Source organism: Neopelma chrysocephalum, unplaced genomic scaffold, assembly GCF_003984885.1.
Source record: "Neopelma chrysocephalum unplaced genomic scaffold, ASM398488v2 Primary Assembly neopelma1_64, whole genome shotgun sequence".
In the NCBI taxonomy this organism is placed as follows: domain Eukaryota; kingdom Metazoa; phylum Chordata; class Aves; order Passeriformes; family Pipridae; genus Neopelma; species Neopelma chrysocephalum.
In genome coordinates, this window is record NW_020897721.1 from 4852818 (window position 1) to 4877039 (window position 24222).

At 39.4% G+C, this 24222-nt stretch overlaps 1 protein-coding gene across 10 annotated transcripts in view; it reads right to left on the reverse strand.

The window, feature by feature from the left end:
* ST3GAL3 (ST3 beta-galactoside alpha-2,3-sialyltransferase 3) overlaps positions 1–24222 on the reverse strand; it is a 179640-nt gene that overhangs the window by 93210 nt on the left and 62208 nt on the right. For all 10 annotated transcript variants that reach the window (XM_027683106.1, XM_027683103.1, XM_027683105.1 and 7 more), the window contains one exon: positions 13748–13840. In XM_027683106.1, the coding sequence (XP_027538907.1) occupies positions 13748–13840 (93 nt within the window). The remainder of the gene's footprint in view (positions 1–13747; positions 13841–24222) is intronic.

The window sequence follows — 24222 nt, forward strand, 5'->3', positions numbered from 1 at the left end:
CAGAGTCAGAGCATTGCAGAGTTGACATTTGGCTTCCACAGTCAAGACAAGCCTCCAAAATCTTCTAGCAGCTGATGAAATGAAGAGATTGCTGCCAGGTATATTCAGAATTTTGCATTTGGCTAATTTTATGCTTTTGTTTTGTAGCTGTTTCCAAGCTACTGATCAAGAATTTCAACTGTGATTTGCTGGAGAATTTTTTTTTTTTTTAAATTTTGTTTAGTGGTCTGACAAGAAGGTGCCTTGTAAACTACAAAAAAACTCCAACCCAAAACCAAAATAAAATGTAGCAGACAAACCTGTAGGAACCTTTTCCTCTTCCCTCATGCACCTCTCCTCTGCCTTTTACTGGGGCTCCTGCATCTTCAGAGAGCACAATTTTTTTAGAATAGCTAAAGATCATTATTATTTCAGAGTAAACTGCCCTCCTGGTATCACTTTATTTGAATTTGTGGATCTTCTGTTTAACATAAAACAACATTCAAGTATTTTGAGATCTTAACTGAATAAAGACAGTTCTGTCAATGAAAATATTTACAGTAGCCTCACTAATTGAGACTGATTCCAGCTTCCTGAATCTCATTATGGTAAACTGGGCACTGCTGTGAAAGGGAAACAAATAGGAGATGAATTAAAACAAACACGTAGAAAACACAAACAGCTGCTTCTAGTGACGTTAATCATTACAAAAAATCTGTCAAAAACATCCCTCTGACTGGCATCTGCCAAAACATGTCAGCAGTTCATCATCGCACAGCCACTGCTCAGATGGAGACAGCGTGTCAGTCAGCACTGCAGATCTCATACAGCTCTGAATTTCTACATGAATTATTCTGTGTCTTAGAGCACTCCAGGCATGTCTTGTTTCACAGGATTTCTCTCCTCTTTCTCCTGGATGGCCCGGAACCATCACTGTTCCCTCCTTCTCAGAGGGTGCAGTGTCTGGCAGCTAATTGCGCAGAATGAAGTGCTGCTTCCCTTCTGTTTGCTGTCCAACAACCCACAACAGATGATGAAACACTGGAAATCAAGTCCTAATAATATAAAGAATAAAAAAAACCCCAAACTATTAGCCGTGTTTCCTCTCATTTCCTGTCTTGACATGGTTTAGGAGTCCCCCAGCTACAGCAAATCCTAATAATGCAGCACCAAAGAATGAAGACTCTGCTTCCCAGGGAAGAGACAGAGATCAACATTTCAAACCCACACCCTCCATTAGCAGCAGGTGCCAGACTTGGGAGAATGAAGCAGAACAGCTCCACCTTTCCTCTCAGAAAATTCAAGATGACTACTTTCCTGTTAAAATACCTTCCTTACTGAGCACAGGTGGAAAATTTTATTGGCTGAGCAGGACAGATCTCCTGCCAGGACACCATGGCAGAGCAAGACCAACTAGTTCTTTACAGATGTGTCTACTCAGAGAAGTTTCTTTACCCTTGACAGATGAGGAAACCCCTATGTGAAATGAGCAGTCACAGAGCAGAAGTAAACAAGTCTAGTGTTTATAAACTGTTCAGTATCCTGTTGTTCCATAAATAGTTATTACCCAGGAGATCAGATCTGTCTTAAGGAGAAGAAATGCCTGGTACATGCGCTGACAAAAATCCCCAACAAGGAAAAAAACCAGAGAAATTTTGTGGTTTTCTTATTTTAGTCCACTTTGCTTAAATCAAGACCTGTAAGCATACTTTGCCTCCTTCAAACTCTGGACATCCTCTCTCAACTGTTCCAAGAACAGCAGGAACAAGTCAGTGACAGCAGACTGTGTGCTGGCCTGTTTAATCAGAGCCTTGGGACCAGCATCTTCCTCTGCAGATGCCTAAACTCCACAGACACTGTTTAAGAAATAAATCAAAAGCAAAACGAGCTGGCCACCGCTGGCTCTAAGGAGTTGCTTGTTTTGCCACAGGTTACACTAAGATTGCCTGGAGCTCTATACTGTACCCATCCATCAGGTTCCACATTTACAAACAAACTCCTAAAACATAAACAAAACTCCCAGAACAGATACATGCTATTCTACTTATCCCTGATTCACTGCCTGGTGAAGCAGCTGGTGTGGCTTTGAACATCCCTGAGACCATTCCAAAGCTGGTGTTTTCTTTCCAAAATGGAGGCAGAGACTCTCCCACCACAACAGCTGCTGTCCTGTGGAATTGCTCGTGGTCTAGCCCAGCCCAGGACTGCACATCATGGAGCCCAGTTTCGGTTGCAGGGACAGGGAAAGCCATTGTGTCCACAAACACCTTTCCCTTGCTTGTCCCTTCTTAGGTGACTTAAAACTATTCCACCTTTCCAGAAGCGTTCATGGGAACTGTTTGTATTTAGAACAGCTCATCCATTCACTCATCCACTCTCAGTGTAAACTACCTGTAATAAAAAAAAAGAAAGAAAGAAAAAAGATCCAAGCCCAGAAACAAACACTTCTGGTTCTAACAGAGCATCACCACCTTGTATGGTGCTAACAGAGGCAGGCCCAAAGTAAAATCAGATGAACACACCTTTTTATTTAGGGCAATAGATAAATCATAGTGGTTTTGTGCACTGACATATTTACATATTCTTCTGGTTTCACGGGCTTCAAAACCCCACAGAAGGTCACACATATCTTAATCTGTTTCATTCCTAGATAAATTAACTCATGTCTCAGGAATCTCTTTATCACACTGACATCACCTTCAGAAGTGCAATTCTACGTTTATTCCTGGGTTTGCCCTGGTATAAACATGAACCTAGGCTGGCACAGCTGATAAACAGATCAGAAACATGCTAAAATTGGTGTGACACAAATATCAATTTAGAAAGGGGAAAGCACATAAACCTCAAATCTTTTTTTTCCTTTTTTCCCAAAACAGTACAAGACGTGTTATTTGAAACGTACGTAATCCTGAAGCTTACATCAGTTGTTTGAGCTTGAAAGAATACCAAATGAGCACGGCAGATGCAGTGATATTCAGGAAAATCACAATGAAACCCTTTGCAAGACAAATTGTGTCCAGCTTTCTGGTTTACAACCTGAACACTGGAGTAAACTACAGCCCTGACTTGCACACAGGAAGTTCCTGTGCAAGTAAAAAGGACATGACCACTCTTAAAGGTATGGCAGATTACACAAAAAGGAAACAACTTTTCCTGAATGTGAAACTCTTCAGGATTTATCAAAACAGAAGCAGAATGAAATACCCCTGGTGAGCAATACTAATGAAATCTGCCATCCCCTCGCAGGCAGCTGCACTGCAGTGTGTGGCACTGCTCCTGCACTGGTTTCCAGCACTACGTGTGTTTTGGGTTGGGATGAACCAATGGGTAGGAAGGAGTCCTTGGGAAACTACAGGAACTTCACCAAACTACTGTGATCGCTGACACTATTATAACATTTACAGCATTTAGTAATTAATTTATGGATTTTATTTTGCTGCATAGTTAGCTCAGAATTATAGTAAAGAAAATAATTGCCAAAGGAGCTTATGCTGTTCTTGCTGCAGGGGAGTGAGAGTTTCTACAATGTCATCTGAACAATGTTCTCAAGTGACTTTTCACATTGCTACAAAGAGAATTTTTAATCTTTTCAGTTTTTACCTTCATTTGCCTAATGTAGAGTTGGAGGGTTCCCCAGACTGTTTCTAATTTGGTCTAATAATCTTGCATAAATTATCAGGCTTGCTTTTCATCCGTATTCTTAGCCAATGTACACTGGCTCAGTGACAGCATTTGCAAGCACTGACACTCCTGAAATGTTTCAATAATAGAACAAAGTGAGCAGTAATAGAGGAGAGGGAAAGGTAGAGGAGGAAAATAACTTCACTTGAAGTCTACCCAAAGATAGATTGATGAAAACCACCAGGAGGGAGTTCAGAAGGAACAATTATCCACTTTTGAACACAATTCAGAAGACTTTGAGGGAAGCTGCACACTCTTCTACAGCAAGAAGCAATCACTGGTGACATACAGAGACTTGCAGACACCAGGGAACTTCTTGGGGCTTTGGGGAGATGATGGCCTGGACCAACAAAGATGAACCTTCAGAAAGTCAAAGTCAGAGTTTTAATCAAAAGAGAGATACCCAAAAACATTTTCTTAATGGAATGTGAGGAAGAGAAAAGATGGTAACCCTTGTATATCAAAACCACAGTGATATTACAGCTTAACCTTCATGCTCACTGATATTTTTAATTTCTTGCATTCCATGCTCACTGATATTTTCAGCCACTCAAATGCATTTAGATCCTCAAGCAATCTTTGCTGCAAAATTTTTCCTGAAAGTCAAACATTCCTACTGGTATAGCTTTAAGAGCAGATGGGCCACAGCAACAGAGCCCAAACACACGTGCACAATAAAATATGCTTATTTGATGGCATGAATTAGGTTTATTGTTCCTATTAAGATCATACATGCTCACATAAATACGGTTACTTATTTGTACATTTGCAAAGCTGTCCCCTTTTGTTTTTTTTTTTTGTTACAGTTCTCAATTTAGAAATAACTTTAGCATTCTGGAAAACAAAACAAAACAAAGCAGAAAAAAAACCCCAAGTAAACCAAACCTGTCCCGTTCCCACTCTGGCACATGATGCAGTGAGCTCACACTAAAGTGAGAGCACATATGCTCTGCACCTTTTTCAAAGCCAGAAAGGCACATGCTCAGTGAAGTCCATGTGTATATTCCAGCTTTCATTTTACAATCTCACTTCATTCACGAAAGTCACGAAAAAGAATCTGAAGACAAACTTTCCAGGCACAAAGCCTGCACATTACACAGATTCATACACTTTAAGAGAGGTTAAACATGGAAGATTTCAGCTCCAAAAATGGCTCTGAAACAGAATCTACTGTCATGATCAGCACATGGGAATTACAGGTATTACTTTGCACATTTTTTTAAAGGCTAAAAAGTCAACACACATAGAGGGAACAACCTACATGAACTGAAGGTGAAACCATATCCCTACCTCCTGAGCAGCAGCTCCCCATATCTCAGTCCTTGTGCCCAGGCTGGCTTACAGAGCTTCTGCAGTGCCACCACCTCAGCTCTTCGTTCTCAAGCTGCACCCTGGCAGGGTTTGTATAATGTTATGGCCATTTCATAAACTGAATCACTGCACTGGTCTGGATTCAAAATAATCTTGCACAAAACGAGTAGATGGATGGGGGAGGGAAAACCCACGTTCAGGCATAAGGATTATTTTACTCACCCGGTTTATTGCGCCGTGTGCAGGCAGCTCAGGTAATGGAGCAGCACAAAGGACAGCACGAACTCCTGAGGCAAACAGTGGGGATGCAGACACAGAAACAGAGCCTTTTCTTTTTCTCTTTTCTTTTTTTACATCTACTCTTACATTAGGCCACGTCTACTTCAACCTGACTGCAGCAGCACACACATCTTCAGAGGCTGCCAGAAGTGAAGAAATGAGCTGTTGCCATTAAATTTTGTTTTGAAGTACGAGCTCCAGCTGGTACTTCAGTGCCATGAATTTCAGAGCTAGCAGTGAAGTTCTGTGTACAGTTTCATCTGCTCATCTCTGGAATTACGTTCCCAATCACTGTCCTCTATGGGAAAAAAAAAAAAAGAATGCAGGGAATCTGCTGCAGAGAAATTAGTTATTTGACCACACTCCACACGAAGCTTTGGTTACCACCACTTCAGTGCCAGAGGTTTGCAACACTCTGAACATGAGTTATCAAATGTTGCCTCTTAATCCCAGCCTCCTCCTGCAGACAAGGCAGGTGGAAGGCACTGAAGCAGTCAGGGTTTGTGAAGGGCAATCCAATTGCCCCAGTTATAAATAGCAACAAGAGCTCAGACAACAATCCCAGTTTGAACATTGAAAGCAAACATCTCCTAACAGACTGTGCTGTGTATTCACTAAAGCCAGCCATGGCAAAAATATTTTCTGAGATAACATACTTGTCACCTTTAGGCAGAAGTGTGAGAGATTTAAATCTCTCAAATGAGCCCGTGACAATAAAACAAACATAGGAATTATACCTGTTGCATACTCTAACCCAATTCTGTCACTCAAAATCTACATTAATATATATATTTTAAAAAATCATCCTCTTTGTAAGTGCCTCCAAATTATATATAATACTCAAAACACTAACTGCAGAGGTGAAAAACTGAGAAAATCTTCACTCCAGATCCAATAAGGGACAAAAAAGGCACCACTTCATAAAATTCACAAGGAAAGAAAGGTAGAGAAGTGCAAAATACTCCCTTTGACAGTAGCAACAGTGGAGCAGCAACTGACCACGTAAGAAGATGTGTTCCTGGAAAAGCCATGGAGCTCTGCATGGGGAGGTGCCACCCTGACACCAGGAATAATTTGAGAGGGTGTGTGTTTTGGCTTGCACTTTTGTTTAGCCTGGGATTTATAAAACAGGAGTAAGGAGGCGATAGGAGTTAAGAGTGAGCAGCGTCACACTCCAGTGCCCCTGGCACAAGCCAGGCACTTAACAGTCTGGAGTCTGGAGAAATGGGAAACCCTGACAGCTTAACTGAGCAGGGCACCATCAATTCCTCTTTCAGCCCTCCCTTCCCCTCCTGCAAGTCTTGAACTCCTTTAGCCAGAGTGAACCAAGGAACTGAGGGAAGCCAGGAGAGAATACACCTGCACTGTACAATACACCTCAGTTATGCAGCAGTGATACAGGATCTGAGGGGAGGTGTGGTGAACACTCCAGGTCAGCATTTCAAACACCCTTTTGGACACTGGTATGGACTAATTTCCTTCCAGAGCTCCAATTACAGCAGTTACTGGGACACCAAACGTAACTGTGAGCTTTCAAACAATCTCTGCCATCACTGCACATTATTCCTGAATGCACAAGCACAGAACAAGAGACTTAAAGAAGGGACAGGGATTTGAATACTCCCCATTCCTAGAACAGCAACAATCTCATTTTGAAGGAAAGCAGAAATACTTTCTCACAGCAGTGAGACAAAGGGACCTTGACTTCAGTGAAAACCTCAACATGCATCTACTCTTCAAGCTCAAATTAACAAAATGAACCACTTCAGTGTGTTTCAAAACAACATGTACATCATACATATTCAGAAGACAAAAGAACTCCCTTACTATCAAGAACTAATTCAGCATATATATACAATTTTATAAATCTTAAAAAATTAAGAGATACTACCCACTGCACCTGAAGAGACCCCAATCTATGCAGCAGCTGGACGACACTACAGTCAGGCAATAGTTTTGAATTCCCATAGTGATCCTCAGTGGCACATTAATTATCCAGCCTAATTCTTCAGCGAGTTCTCAAGCACCATGTGAAGCTGCCATCCTCTGCCTTCCTCTGCTCTCCTTAAATAGTTAATCACAAAGGAAGCAGCCTTCACCTGCACTGACAGCCTCTAAGCACTGAGCTCATGCCCTGTCACTTCAGTGCAAGCCCCTGCTGGGCATGGCAGTAATTCACGAGGCACCAAGACAGTCAAACACAAATGAAGTCAGTTCTAAGCAGAGGATTAAAAATTCTCCTTTTAAAATATTATTTTTCTGACTATCTAAATAACAAAGCAGAAATGTGTGGAATGGAAAGAGGCTCCTGCATCCTTATTAAAGAGGCACAGGCTCCTGCAAGGAGATATGGAAATTAATGTGGAAGTATTTGGGACCTGGGGACCACATTTTTAAATTCTCCTGACCCCTACTAAAGCTCCAGCACCACCCAAAGTCCCTATCCCCCATTTGCATCTAAGAATGTTGGGAGTTTTTTTCCTAAGGTATAAAAGCTGCATAAACTACACCTTCAAGACACCAATGGCAAAGAAATTTTTGCCAAGCTCTGATGTGAAGGAGACAAAGAGTCTCCCCTGCACTCCCCAGAGAAAGGCCTTCTGGTGCTGTCCCAGCTATACTCATCTGGCCCGTGAAAGTGAAAAAAGGCACGAGAGTCTGTGACCTACAAAATCAAGGGGGAACTAAACATCAGAAAAAAACCCACAGAATAATTACTTGAGAGAAAGCCATTGAAATTTCTGTGCCTGGCATAAATCTGCATCGTGCATTCTCTGCTGATACGAAAGCTTAAAAAATTTTGAGCTTTATGTACAAAGAAGCAATTCAGCATGAAAATATAAACCCAGAAGACGTTACAGGAGAGCTGTTTATCTTCAGAGTGGCTGTGGTATTGAAAAATAAGAGGAAAATAAAAAGATGACTGTGAAGAAAATACCAATTGCTAATCGATAGGAAGTTTGCACCAGAATAATCAAACAAACCAAATTGATTTTGTTTCTGGAATTGACTTAAAGAGGTTTGTGATTCACATAAGACTTTCTTAGCACCAATTGACTGGAAGGATGCTTACAATCATGCCCTTGGTGCAAAAATAGTCTTATATATCTGAATCATAAATGTTAAATTCACTGTTTTCATCACACCACCAACAGGTTTGTTGTCTACTGAACTTCTCATTTCTCCCTTATTCTGAAATATTCTCAGACACTATTTCTTTAAATACTTCTTTGCCATGTTCTCCTACCAAACACAGATACACAAGTCTGCAGGCTGCAGACGTGCCCTCTCTAATTACCGCCTCCTCCAATTTTTAGTATGAGCTGCCAACTTACAAGAGCTTGCGGTTGGAAAATTTTGAGTAGCTGAACTGTCCCGGGCTGGCATGTCAGCCACAAACCGTGGGCAGAGCTCTCCTTTCTCATTTGATAAAGAATAGGGCATAGAAAGAACTGTACACAGGCAGCATCGTTTCCACAGCAAGGCCAGACATGCAGGAGACTGCAGCCTTACCACTGCAAACACAAGTTAGTGCCTTCTACAAAAAGGTCAAAGCATGAGCTCCAGACTCGTAGGTGACCTCAGAACTACTAAAATAGTGTAATTCACTGAACATAGTAGTCTAATTCACTGACCTACTGATGCCATTTTACCAAAGATGCCTGTCATTTTCTTTGTACCATTCCAAACCCAGTAAAATTCCTTCAGGCACTTTGAGTTATTATCTGCTGTTGGTTGATTTGCAAGAGGCAGAATCATATTGTCCTGGAAAGTGAAAAATGAGATAACTCCTTCATTTACAGAGAGCAGCAGGGGCAGCCCAGCTGGGGAGCCCCACACTGAGATCACACATCCATTTCTCTTCGTGGGCAGCCACTGTCATCACTCAGATCACATCATGTTTTTCTGCAGATATGTCCCTCTACCCTTATGGTATAATTATTAAAAACCACAGAAAACACATGCAAGGGAACAACAGATTAGACCAGACGTGCATTTTGCCCAATACTCCATGTCTGTGTCCATTGGTCAATATTTCAGTAAAAAGCCTAAGAAACAGGGAATATATAAAGCTACATGCTGCCCTCAACATCCATTTAGGTTCCAGCCTCCTGTACCTTAAGAGAGTCCCATGCCTATAGCTGAATCCTTACAGTCTATAGAACAAGTCAATCTCTTTTTTTTTATTTTATTTTTTGCCCACTATGGAACACATTCTCAAAAAAATGTAACTGGAAATAGCATGAAATAACACTTACCTTTATTTTAAACCTGGTGCATTTAATACCTCCAAATCTTGCCAAACCATGTCATCCACTATGTCACACAGACCTGTGAATATCTTCTGCTTGCTCTACCTCAAACTGGAAAGTAAGTCTATTCAATCTTCCTGAGCTTGGAAATAGCTCCATGTTTTTGTTTCACCTTTATTACCATTATACATTCCTAATTCTTCTACATCTGTTTCAAAGTCAGTTGAAGAGAATTAGATGGGTTATTGAAGACGGAGGTATTCACACAGTGTCATAACATATTCTTGGGCTTCCTGCATTTATCTCCTAATCTGCCCACAGTCTTTTAACAACTGCTGGTTGATAAGTCCCAGAACAGACCACAGTAATTCCAAGATCTCTTGCCCAATTTGCAAGGCATAACTAAGTTTATCATTAGGTATACACTGTCAGATCAATCTTCTCAACAAACACTACCTTATATCTGTCAGAACTTAATTTGGCCTGCTATCTTCTTGCCCCATCAATTACTGCTGCGAGATCCCTCTGACATTCCTCACAGTCAGCTTTTGAACTTACCACCTGGAAAAATGTGTCAGTGCTTTATTACTCATCCTCCATTCCAGATAGTTTATGAGCACTTGGAACAGCAGAGATCCCAGCACTCTTTCTCCAGAAGGCTCCAGGGGTAACATCCCTGAAATGTCCAACTTTACTTTTTTCCATATACTATATATCTTATTTTTCCCATAAGTTTCTAATCTTTACATAGTCACTACCTAATCACTACAGGACTACACCAATTTAATTTTGCAAAAGTCTTTGAAACAGCAAGGGTTTGGTTGGTCTTTGGTGGGATTTTTTGGGGGGTTTTTTGTTTGCTCAGGGTTTTTTATGAGGGTTTTTTTTTTTGAGAGGAAGAAATCCAGACATATTGCATTAGTTAAATCACCTTTATCAAATGCTTATCCAGTCATTCAAACAACACAGGCAGATTTACAGGGTAGGAATTCCTGCTGCAGAAGACAACTTGTCTCCTCTCTGTCATCACCTTTATTCCTGCAAATGAAAACTAATTCTATTCTTTCTTTATAGGTTTTAAGAGGAGCCTAACACAGAAACCAGGCTCGCTGGTAGTTCCCAGTTTTCCAAATGCTCCACAGGCCCTTCTTGAAAAGCCCAGCACGTTTTAACTGCTTTTCATTCTTGCATTCTAAGGCCAATTTAAGCAATGATTATACACAACCGTGTGTAACTCGGCAACTTCAACACCGAGTTCTTCACAAAGTGAGAACTTTTCCTAGCAATTCTTTGTGCTGATTCGCTCCAAAACGTCAACCTTCTGTCAGTTTTCCCCAGCCTGTCCCCTGGAAATGAAGGCCCCTCATGGGAACTGTTCTGCAGTGAATAGCAATGCAAATAACTTCTCTGCTACAGCTTTACCTTCCCTTAGCTCACATGTAATATTATGAATATCTATCAGCTCATTGGGGTCTCTGACAGGCTTTCTGCTTTTGACAGTTAGACAAAAAGCTTTATTATTTTTTTTAATGTCTTTATAAGTTGCTCCTCAACATTTTTTTTGGTCTACCTCATTATGGTTTATATTTAACTTGCCAAAGTTAATGCTCTTTCCTATTTTCCTCATTTGGATACAACTCCTGCTTCAGAAAGATGACTTATTTCTAAGAGTCTTGTTTACTTTACTGTTTAAGCAAGTCCTTGTTCATTTTTGTGGCTTTCCTTCCATCTCTTATTTCCCCTCCCTTCTCACACTTAACCATCAAAACTGGACACAGTATTCCAGAAGTCTTGGATTGCGGAGTTTTGTATTTTAATTTTAAGTCAGTGCTTCACACAAAATTTCTCAACTTCTTTGTGTACATATGAACCTGAATAGCATTTAAGCTATGATATTTTGTTGAGGATGCATGAAAATTTCTCTGTGTCTGTTTCCAAGACAGAGTTTTTTTCTATCTTGAAGGTATGATCTGCATTTGTTCCTCACAGATGTCTTATTTCATATTGGATATATTAACATATATTTTGTTGGATTGTGGCCATTTAAATCAGGCAATCCAGATTGTTCTCTAGAAGTAACCAACCCTTTATTTAGTACTCTCCAACCCAGGATTTTTTCCAGGTAGGGTTATTTATGAAGGCATCAAGCATTTATAGAATGAGAATTGAGGACCTCATTAAACAAATAAACAAACAAACATTTAGTCTTTTCTTACCATCAACCATATTTTCAGATTTCTCAGGGCATTGCTCCTTAATTCTTTTAACACTTGCTTATGCTTGGTGAAGTCTGACCTCACATTTTTTACAGTAAAGAAGCACTTACCAAGAAGAGTTACATCCTCTGAAAAACATTCATTCTATTTCAACTATTTCCATCATATTTTGCCTATTTATATTTAAAATTGCACTAAAAAGTCAGGAACCTTAAAATGGGAAAACATTTGTTCATTTTATTTATGCTTGAAAACAGCCAAACCAACTTTATCCAAATAATAAAAACACCCAACAGAAACACACATTTTACAGCAAAGACCAAGCCTAAAAAACATCAGCTGCAGAGACGATGGTCTCCTAATGATACAAGCAACTGAAAACAAAAGGCAGAATAAAAGAAGTCATGCAGCTCAAATTTTTAAATGAACTGGCAAGCTAAACTGGCTTTAAGAGTCTCTAATATATTGAATTATGATACCTGGCTTGGTAATAATAACGTTGCATAGTTCTTTGAGTACAAAAGAAGTTGCAGAAGAGAAAGAATTAGAAGTGTAGTGTGGAATTTTTTTCAGAACTACTGGTCAGCCATCCTTACAGCAGAACTAGGTAAAATAATGAAATGTCCAACACTGAATTCAATTCCTAGAGAATTCAAAGATGTCACAGGAAAAATTTCAACATTAGCAAGTTTTAGGGTCCATGTTAGATAAGCAACTGAACATAAATACCCAGTGAGGTGCTGTCTTTAGAACTATGAATATGATTTTTCAATGTATGAACACCCACTTGCTTGGACTAGAGACAAGTTACTACCTCTTTGAATGGTATTAGTTCAATGCAGTGAGATACTGAGACAAGGGGGTTAAATAGCAATTTGTAAGTAGCTCCTGAGGGAGAGAATAAATAACACTTCAGATTCTAGGAGGCAAAAAACCTTCTTAAAGCCAAAGTCTTTTTAAAATTAAAATAAGATTAATATTTTTTGCAACAACAAGTTTATCCTTTTCTATGCTATTTACATTTAATATGTACACAAACACAGATTTAAAAGTACTTACCCTTCAGCTCTAGTATTTATTTATATTCTAACCAGAGTTCCAAAATTCACACTGAAGATAATACTGACAATTTTTTGTTTTACTGATAATTGTTGATGGAGAGCCTTAGTGCTTTGTTTTGTTTTTAAGACCTGATTGCAGTATCTGCTGGTTACAAGGCAATGTCAGTTTTATTTTATTACTTTAAAGAGCTCTCTGATACCATGTTTGCCAACAAAAACAAAGACAGAAGATACCACCAGTTTCAGGCTTGGCTTGAAGGCCACCTCCATATGTGCAAGTCATGGAAATTCCCTACTCAAAAGAAATAAAACATATCTCTTGGAAAAATGCCAGTTATGTTAAAAAGTCCACAACCTCTTTTGCCAAAGAGATCATTGCACCAGAGCATTTTTTCACACGTGTTAGAAGCTTGTGCAAAGGTCAAATAACCATTTGATCAAATTTTCCATTGGATGCACCAAACTGAAATCCTTGAGCCTTAACAGAATGATGTTCCTGCCAATCTATCTTCTGAACTGCCTTTCAGCAATTCTGCAAACTCCAGGCACCCGAGGGATGCTTCACCCTGTTCTCCCAAGAATTAAAAAAAAAAAACCACACCAAAACACCACACTTTACTATTCCAGATAATTTAATCTCTCACTTCATGACTAAAGCTTCCTCATTGTTGCATCATCAGGTAGCAGCAGTGAACTTGACCACACATCTGTATCACACACTGACAACATAATTTGTTTTATTACTCAACACCCAGAGCTCCACTCTCTGAGCAAACTCCCGGTCAGACTGAAGTCAATCAAACCATTACCACTCAAATTGCCCAGAATTTCAACACAGGTCTCCCCTTGAACCAATCAAGCGACCAAGTGATGACACTTCTGAAGACAAACTCTGCAGATGACCCACCTTGAAGGATGTGAAGTCATCAGGGGAAGTAGGGGAAAAAAACCCACAGTATTTACTCACTTTGGGAAGATGACAGTCATGAGCGCTGAGGCATAGCCTGGCTTGCACACTCCCTCAGAGAAATTTGCATACTTTGATGCCAATTCTGGAGGCCTGTGGAAAAACAAGTAGAGAATTAGGACTCTCCTGGCTACAAACTGGCTTTTGCAATCATCCAAGTTATTTTTCTCCTTATAGCTGCAGGGAGTAATAGCAAACACAGCCCATATTTATTTGTTGCACTACGGCATCACAGGAGAACAACAAAGAAAGGAGAGGGGTAAAGATATCTGAAATACCACTAAATCACTAGTTTTGCTGAAAGATTTTTATACCTAGCAAGGTAAAGTTAATGGAAGAAAAATATCAATATATCATTCTAGACTTCAACCTTTTAAAGGGAAAAAACCATAAGCGGCACTTTGCTTTAGCTATTTTTTAAAGTTATGATCAAAGTTAAAATTATAGAAAAGTATTATTTAGAAAACTACTTAGAAGATACCTTTCAAGCATTTGAAACATAACTCCAAACAGTTCTGACAGGCTATCATCAAGGGATGAGTGCTTTCAGTATTTGGAAGAGATGACATTGCTGCTGCTTTGTTGTGTCTTAATTCACCTTGGCTAGTGATTTTTGGGCCAAATTTAGAATCCTGGGGTTTTTTTTCATTCAGTTTTTGCACAGGAACAAGATTAGCAACTCAATAAAAGATATTTCAGTCCAGCACATACTTTTACCATAGACCTATGAGCGATCTGGAAAAAGCATTTGATTTTATTTGTGTCCCTATTCACCACCTGTAACATTTTTACATTCATTCATTTTGTGAAAACATTACAAGGGTTAATTCATTTGTGTTTTCCAAGTAACATTAGAGGCCTTAATGTCAGCCACAGTATGAGAATTGTTAATATTCCTTCAAAGAAAAAAAAAAAGCATTTACAGTTCCATGCTTGACATTCAGTGGAAGCAGCAAGTGTTAACTACTGCAAAGACTGGATCAATAATACTGTATTTGCTACCCCATTCTGTCAGCAGTAGGCAAGTAATGAAAGGTTTTTTTCCTACAGGTCAACAGTAGGAGTCAAATGAAGATGACAGTACAGATCTGCAGAGCAGATCTACAAAAATAATTTTGAAGAGCCCACTGTTATCACAACCTTGTTCTTTTCCAGGCATCATCAATACCACTTAACTAGCAAACTACTACCAAATGCACTGAGCACGGGTTCAGGGAGTTTCAAAATTACATTTTGGAATGACAGTAACTCCATGCTGAACTGGTAGCAACTGTTTTTCTTGCACTGGTCCTGCATCACGTCCCAGGAGGTCAGTAGCCAGTTCCAACTGGATGAACAACAGATGGACAGTTAATTTTACAACTAGCTGCATACAGTACAAAACCTCCTATAGTTCTTAAACTAGAGGAGAATTCTCTATATACACAGAACCCCTTCACTACTTTATATATACATATATACAGAACACCTCTATAGTTCTTTAAGAATAGGATCTATTTCTGCTGAATGAAAATCTAAACCTTTAATATCTGGAAGAGAAAATAAACTGGAGAAAACAAATAGTCACTGTAAGTATTTGATTTCTTAAGACCTTTTCAGACAAAAAGCACCAGAAAAAGCTCAAGAACATGGATCCAATTCTAATTCTGCCACAGATATGCTGCAGTTACAATCCAAATACATAATATTTTGTTATCAAAATGCCTCATCTGTAGGATGGCAGAACAATACATTTGGCCATTTACGCTGACCATTACTTACAACAAAGTTTAGATATCTCTAAATATATTATACAGACATGGAGAGAGAGATATAACTGTAATATTATCTAGCACAACCCAAATCCACGAGTTTAGTTTTCATAGGTGATATTATAATACATTTCTCTAAATGAGAGATGAGAAAGCATCTGAGATGTGAGCATCTAGAACTTTGAATCCTGAAGACTTGCACTTGAACGATTTGTGTTCTGACTCCAGTCAGGATCTCTTCAGGAACAGGCACATCAAGGAAAGTCCTGTTGCTGACAAAACTGAGGGGGTTAGTGGTGATAAAATATACCCCCTTCTGACACAGTCAAAAGGGACAGCAGGATGTATGGATCACAGCTTGCTGCAGCACTTCAGATATGAACAAATGTGGGAAGTCTCTATCAAGCAAGCCTAAGTTTTGCTGGAATTTTATTGTTTAGGCAACATACAGAAACGCCTAACACCAAAATCTTCAAAAACAAGTAGAAAGCAATTGGAATTTATCTGTAGCCACCATGGTAGTGAGTCATTGCTGGCAAACTCGTGTAACTGTTTCAACAGCAGGCCTGTCTCAAACGACCTCAGTGGTCACACAAAATATCTTGTGCCACAAACACAGGCATTTTTCTCTTTACTGATTTAATGGCGCTTTCATTATCAAATTAAAATGTCACTCAGATGCCCATCACGGTGCTTCTGCAAAAGAATGGCAGGCTGGAACCCTCCCCCGTGAGCCACCCAGAATTCCAACTGCAACACACTGATGGGGGAGCTGCCAGTACAAACCCCACAAAGACACTCAGAGCTGCTGAAGCCCCAGGGCCGAGCTGTTAACGTTTCTTGGATGTGATGAAGTTCATGATCCAAAGTGCCAGAGGCAGAACAGTTCTCTGAGCCAACTGTAGCTGCCATCTCACATCATTCAAATGTTTGCTCATCTCCTTTCTTGTAGCTGCATTTTGATTCAGCAGGCTACAGAAAACTAGAAAGGGGCACTCTGCATTTTAAATCCATCTGGGGACACACTTTATTTGTTCAAATTCTTCGAAATACACACTGCACACTCTCATTGCCAGTGTGATCATAATGATAAGTCTCTATTAGGTGTAACTCAGAGCAAATTTAGAGTAAGGGTGGATACAGCTTTGCTGTTTACCATTCTGCTACCACATAAAGCTATCCAAGATAACATCATTTTAGATACATGTATTTGCTTTGTGGGTATTTCTTCAGCAAGAGTCACAGATCTTGCAGAGATTAGTCCTCCATAAATCAGGATGTGAAACATCCTGCATGAACCATCCCGTAGAGAACTACACATATTTCAAACAAATCCAACTTTGTAAAATCACAGTGTTAGTAGGCACATGGTCCTGTAATAGAAGTGTACAGAACTGAGTGTACAAATAAGCATCACCTTTGTATTTGATGATAATGTACCTAACTCCACTTCCACATCTATTGCTGCCTCTTTGATGATGTTCCTTATTCCCAAACGGGAGATGCAGTGTAACTGAAAGCCATGGTGCCATGGTGCATGGCCTTAGAAGAGTTTATATTTGATTCTTGTTCTTATGCTGCTTACAGCAGATGGGTCAAGAACTATGCACCAAAGCAAACAATATTATTTTCTTAGTGCTTTAGAAACCAGTAAATAGGTTCATCTCACTCGCCCCATTACTGTGCCTGGACTCCAAGGTGATCCCAAACACACAAGGTTTTTATGCTAAGCCAGCCAGGACTATCATGACTGGTATGGCAGAAGGGTGAAAATCTCCCTCTACATCTTCCAGGTCCAGGCACATTATTCCAGGTCCTGATTCTCATGCTGGGCTGAGGGAGTTGAAGAGCCAGTGGAGACAGCGGAAAGAATGTAATCAGATGACACCGTGGAGCCTTTAAATTTTGCTCAGATTTTGTGCAGGAAAAACCCAGTAAGATAAGAAATGTATCCAGAATAAATGAGAAAAACAAATCATAGTCAGTAACTGTAAACATCTGCAGCCTTTAAACAAGCATCTGAATAAGGGTGAAGTTAAAGGGAAGTAATTGGCTTATTCCACTACAGAGAAAATGCACTCTTGCTTTATTTTCTGACTTTTCTCCTATGAGACTAGCACACATCCTGAATTCTTAAGATTTTCTGTCCTTCTCTACACTGTTATGTGGACATCAATCTTAACAAAATTTCACAATTTGGATAAGTTGAAAATCCAGCTGCTTTCAGAGGATTTAGAAAAAGTAACAAGATTTTTCCTTCTGCTTGCATTTGGCAGATGTGTGTCTTCTTTTAATCTCAAATATGAAAACGTCACCATGGTTAATTCCTTCACCATGTCTTGATCGGGGACAGCATGTCATCCTCATAAGACTGGAATCTAAATCCATTTAAAGAAAGAAATTAGTAACACAACCCAGTGTTTAGACTATTAAAAAAATGGGCGCAACTAAGCTCGTGTAATTGAATATTACAAAATCTGCTTTAAGAGACAGATTTTGCTGCTGTGCCTTTCACATGGAATTTAAATTGTGGATTGTAAAAAGTGAAAAACTTCGTCTACTTGAGATTATCTTATTGGAGGACCGATGTCTCTTGCAGTTACTCTTGCACACAAATTGCATGTACTGAAACAAGGAAAAGGATTTCTTTGACAATGGGCTCGCTAGGTTGATCCTTCACATTTGGATTTCTTTCTCTTTGGTTCAAAATAACCTGAGTCTTACGTCTACACAGCAACTCTACACAGTGTACCTCATGGTACATGAAGAATGAATAGGAGATATGATGAGAACATGCAATGAAAGGCACGTAAAACATCATGAGGTACTAGGGAGCAATAAGGAAATAATATCATCAAGTAATTTGGCAGATCACTAAATCAAAGCAGTTAATGATGCTGAGACCCCATATCTTCACAATTTGAAATTCAGGGCATTTTATTTTAGGTAGGGCTCCCTGGGTCAGATGTATCCACCACATACATTCATGGTTTAATGTTGGCCAAAAGACAATTTTGTAGACTTCTGGAATAAAACTTTCAGTTTAGTTTCCCTCAAATAAGCCCAAGGCTACATATAAATCAGCATATGATAAGGAACAGTTTTGAGATTTGCTTCAAAATTGCAGGACTGCTCCAAAAAAGACACTAATGAAGACACAACCAGAGTGGCTACAGTGTGCATTTGTTTATATTTCAACTAATATCAAAGGGTTACAGATCTCTGAATAGGAATTGTTTTATACCTCACTTATAGCCTAATAAATAGACAGTTTCCAGTCCTAGATACTCTTTTTTATAACTGACAACAGCAGCAGCCTTCACCTATAAGGTAGTCAACCCCATACACCAGGAATAGTAAGGGACTGAAAAAATGCATTTGTACATCTGACTTTATAAGTAGAGTCATGATCATCATGTCACTCAGGTGGAATCTCCTTGAGTGAAAGACACCATGAACAGAGGATGAGCTGATGAACCTTCCCCTTGGTACATGGCTGGAGCTCAAAAGGAGGGTGTGGGTTAGGGAACTCTGAAACAGAAGTTTGCAAACTTGGGTTCAAAGAATTACACACAGCTTGAGCATTTGCTATTTGGTATTTTTTTAGTTCCAGCTGAGGAAAAAACTCAACAAACAAAAGAAAGGAATGAGCAGATAGAAAGAAGAGGAAAAGCAAAATGCTTACACTGAAGGAGACAGGAAATGCATCTACAACACTATAGCCAGCAAAATAGATGTAAATATTTTCAAATGTTACTCCAGTATGTAAGCAAATTCCCCAAGGAGGTTGTATGACCAAATACAGGGAAAGATGGTCCAAGTCCCTGTTTCTAAAATGACACAATGAATGCTAAATACGCCCAGTTCTGCTTCTCTACCAAGATTTGTGGCTTCTCATGAAATTAATTTCTTAAGAGCAAAGATAATCAACACATACTTTCATTTATTTATTTGGACTACTCAAGAAGAGCAGCTGAAGAAGATTAGATTATATTAAACTGGCCCAGGAAAACAAAAGTTTTAAAGACATTGCACCAAAACCCATGACCCACCCCCACAGCTCTAAATGAAGACTGAGGAAATTCAGGGTAGGCAGGGGGGCACAGACACCTGCAGAGCACTAACTCTGCAATGCCATTCACCCTCTGAGATGTCATCTTTGCACAAACACACCAAAAAGGCTTCCATCCACAAAAAAGTCACAAGGATCCTGCTTCCTCACCACGTTCCATTCCTGGTCTTTGCAGTAGTAGGAATTGGACCACTAGGCAAAAGAAGTGCTAGTCAGCAGTGCTAAATATATAAACATCTTAAGAAATACAACTATTAGTGATTCCTCAGTCAGAAAGGACTACATCATTGTACCATCTCTTATAGTTCACAGGGACCAACAACCCTGTCTGGAGCTTCTCAATTAACAGCCTTTTATCAACTCCTAAGAAAGTGCTGGGATCCTCGTGGACAAAAGAATCAGAAGATTTCAAGGCAGACAGTTTTTGCTTGTTTCTTTTAAATAAATAAACAAAACGCTGAGTTTATAAAACCAGATTCAAAGGATGGAGATAAAATAATCCAGCAGAAGTCCATGGCACATTTTGTATGTGACCTCATGCTACATTCTCCTCCAAGATTGAGTAATATCCTTGATCTCCCGATCTCCTTTGTTTTTTATAAACTTTCCCCTTTTAAAAAAAAATTCTGTTTCAGTTACATCTTACCTTCAAGACTAGTAGCACAGAGAAAAAGCAAAACTGTGTTCAAATAGACACAGATGAGTTGCAAAGACATGAGGAACAAGGTCCATTTGTGAGCTTGTTTTTTTGTGTTTTTAAAGAAACACGGAAAGGAAAAAACAACTGGCTAAAAAACCAATTGTTAGACTAAACAAAAAGCATGAAATACAGAATTCTCATTTTCACAGAAGGCAGCTGTTTACCAAAAGAAGAAAAAAATTACAAAGATGACTGCCCCTTGAATTTTTGATAATTTACTAATCTTTGGACAAAAAACTCGTAACTTAATGGTGAAGTAACCAGCTGACAATCAACAAAATTCCTCTATGCATATTGCTGAACTTTTATATATTCTAGTTTCAATAGGTCCAAAATTACTGTTTTCCATCCTCAGTGGTAAGTATCAGCATTCTGGTTTCACAGATAGGAGACAAGGATAACCTAATGGAGAATAATCACATTTTTTTGGAGATGGGATGTGTTTTAGGACTCAGTAGTCAAAAAAAACTCTCTCAGCAGTCAGCTGGGATTCCTAGCTGAACTCCTTTCTGAAGAACTTTCTAAAGAATGTCTAAATAAACTGTTTCCCGAAGTCAGAAATTATAGTGCTCCCTTATATTAGGACATGTAATTCTCAAAACTTGCAAAAACTAAATGCTGCAATTCTCCATTTAAATGCCTGTCAAAAACCACTGTTGGTGAAACGGCCATAAAAATGAGGCAATTAAAAGTGTGATAGGAAATAAAACACTCACCTACCACATCCATTTTTGGTCAAATGAAGGAATGCAGGAAGATAAATTGCAATGTCATAATTTTGTTGCTGTAAACCCTTAAGTCTTCATCACTAACCCTCATCTGTTACATCTACAAATGGGCAATGCTTCCTTTGGACAGGGAACAGAGTTTTTCTATTTGCAGTGTAATGAATTCAGCAGTGTAGGTTCAGGAGAGACAAACAAGTGACAAAGAGATGAGAATAAATAATTCAAGCCAATTCGAATCCAGGAATCCTCTGCTCAGACTAACAGGAATCAGTACATCTGAAAACAAAGATACTCCTCCAAAGCCTAAAGCTGCAGGGGAAAAAAAGATCAACTAAGAATTCCTGGAGCACCATATCTGAAATTACAGTTTTATGTCTGTGGATAATACAGTTCAGTAGATCTGAATGCCCAAATCCAATGCTTAGCAGTTTTAAATGCCAAATGAGAAAATCAGTTACACTAAGGTTTTAATCACCAAACCTTCCTTCTGAAAAATGCAGTTCATTTTATTGCAGAATGCACCAGGCTATGGAACACTTCATCTCAGGGAGACTCACAGTGTTTAGATGGGTGTGAGAGCAGCAGAATATATGGAAAATATCAGCAGTGATTTATTATTTACTATTTCCCATATCACTGGAGCATCAAGCAAAATTATCCTATAGACAGCAAAACAGACAAAAGGAAGCACTTCTTTCACATAACATGCAGATTTCTTTACGTCAGTAGGTTAAAGATGCCAGATGTATAGATGGGATCAAAAGTAAAGAGATCTAAGAGCATCCCCAACTTGGGAATACCAAAGCTTCCTCCCTTTGGAACCTGGAGAGCGACACTGAAGCAAGGACTGCTTCAAGAGTCATGCATTTTTCTCTTTCCCTAAACAATAGTGAGTATTTTCAGACAAGACATAGGTGAATCTTTGGTCTGGCCATTTCTATTTTCTACACGGGAAGTTCAAGCCTTTCTGTTGCAGTAGCAGATCTACTGCACAGGCAACTGGCTCATCAAACCTTAGGGGAATAAATCCCACTTGGAAAGATCAGCTACCTGAGAGAAATGCAAATCTTTAACAAGAACTGTTCACAACATCCTGCCTTTTCAGTTTCTTCAGTGACTTTGCAGAGGTAAGGGCGATAAAGGCTGCCCTTTAAACTTTTCTTTGGAAGGTCTGAACAGCCCGGGAAAAAATAACAACTTCTCTAAAACAAGGAAGAAGACGACTTGACAAGGATGCTTCCCTCCCCCCCCCAGGCTGGACTGAAATTGAGAGGAAAAAACCACTGGTCAGTGAATAAATTGCTTTAGATGGTATGCAGAGGTGACCTCACAATTGGGGAATGTGGTTTAACAGTAGTTTTACAAGATGCTGTATATAGTCATGAGGCTTTGAATCTCTCTCACTCTTCTTCCTGAAGCAGTAGCCCAAAAAACGCTGTCTTCACTGACCTATATTAGATACAGATGCCATGAATTCAGGCAGACAGCAATTAATCTAATAAGTACCACACTGAAGCCTTAAGAAGAGGAAGGCTACATATTGGGAGGAAAAACGTTCCCTCCAGAAACCTTGCTGTAAATACAGAAGATAACTCTGACCTGGAAGAACCCTTGCACACACTGTGACTGAAAGCGCCCTCACAAAACTAACAAAAATCCAAAGTGCTTTAGGGAAAATAAACAATAGCCAGAACCTTTAACAGTAAGAACAGCTGCAGAACCACTGAGATCAAAAAAACCTCCTGTTATCTCCATGCATTGTTTTGGTGAATGCTATTTTGCTAAGATAACTGCTTTTTTATTTCTTTCTTCTTCACTTCAAAGAGCAGCTGCTTGTCTGAAAAGGCCATGGAACCAACATCTAAACTAGCACAGGTAACCACCATGAGTCAGGGAACTGAATCAAGTTTGTCTCAAAGAACTGCAAACAGCCCAATTAATCAGACCTTCCTTATTCTTGTATCACATCAGCCCTACATCAGAAGCAGGTTATTTGTGGCTTTCCAAAAGAGAAAGAGAGAGAGACAGACAGACGAAGTGTTTTTTCCAAGATGTCTGGTGAACAGGCTAAAGGAGAGCTCCAGGGATAAGCAATAAAATAGGTTTCCCTTTTCAACAGGATAAATCCTACCCTCTCCTCCTTGTTAATTCATCAAAATAGCAACACTTCACAAAATCACCTGAGCCTAAGTTTCATGATGATAAAATACAGCTTTGATTCCTGTACTGATCAGAGCCCCTGACTCAAACAGTTCAATGACACAACCACCTTTGGGGATTTCTGCCTTCAGTGATGTAAAAGAGGATCACTAAAAGAGGGTAAAAAGGGGCAGGAGGAAGGCACCCAACATGTTGCAGCTGTACAGGACACTGCTCAGAGTTTTTCAGGTCTTCAACATTAATCCTCTTAAAGAGCCAGGGGGAAGATATTTCTAAGTAGGATTTAAAAGGTCTGAAATCAACCAGAAGTATCCAAACACATTCAATATGCAAATCAAAAACACTGTTTGTTGGCTTTTCAGTTTATCCTTCTTTAACAAGTTGGAACAGATTGCATGGCAGACAAGGCAGAAACAACACATACATGTTCTGTCAGTTTTCTGTCCCTCCCTTTGTGGTCCTGATTCTCATTTCTGGGAGCAGGACTGGGGCTGCAGCTACTGTCAGAAGTAGCATTTCTGCCTGTTTTTATTTCTGCTGTGAACTGAGAAAGAATCACATGAGCTTCAGTGCAATGTTAGCAGAAAAAATATTTCATTAAAGTTAATTTAATTGCTTGGTTTTCTCAAAAGCAACTAGAGAAAACCTCATCTCAGCCTCATAATCTAATTCAAACATCCGTAACCTCAAAACCATCTTACAGCAACAGCTGCTACACAACCCCTTCCCCAGTATGGCACATCAGACATAGCTGTAATTAACCTTCCTGCTGCAAAGTAGCCTTCATCATGTTTTGTTCACTGCAATGGGCATAACACACCACCACCTCTCCCACCAGTCCTTGTCAGGTCTGGGGTCCTTTAAAGTACTTTTTCGGTGCAGACTTCTCAAGGATGCTATCAGCAACATCATGCTTCCTGAAGGAAAAAGCATATTTTAAATTTATCAACCTAATCAAAACTTAGCTTGTCCTTCAGTCCTAGAACAGTTTTAAACAGTAGAATAAAGAGGTCTTTACTCATCAAGACTTACTGTTGGGTTTACCCTCTTAAAACTGGGAACAG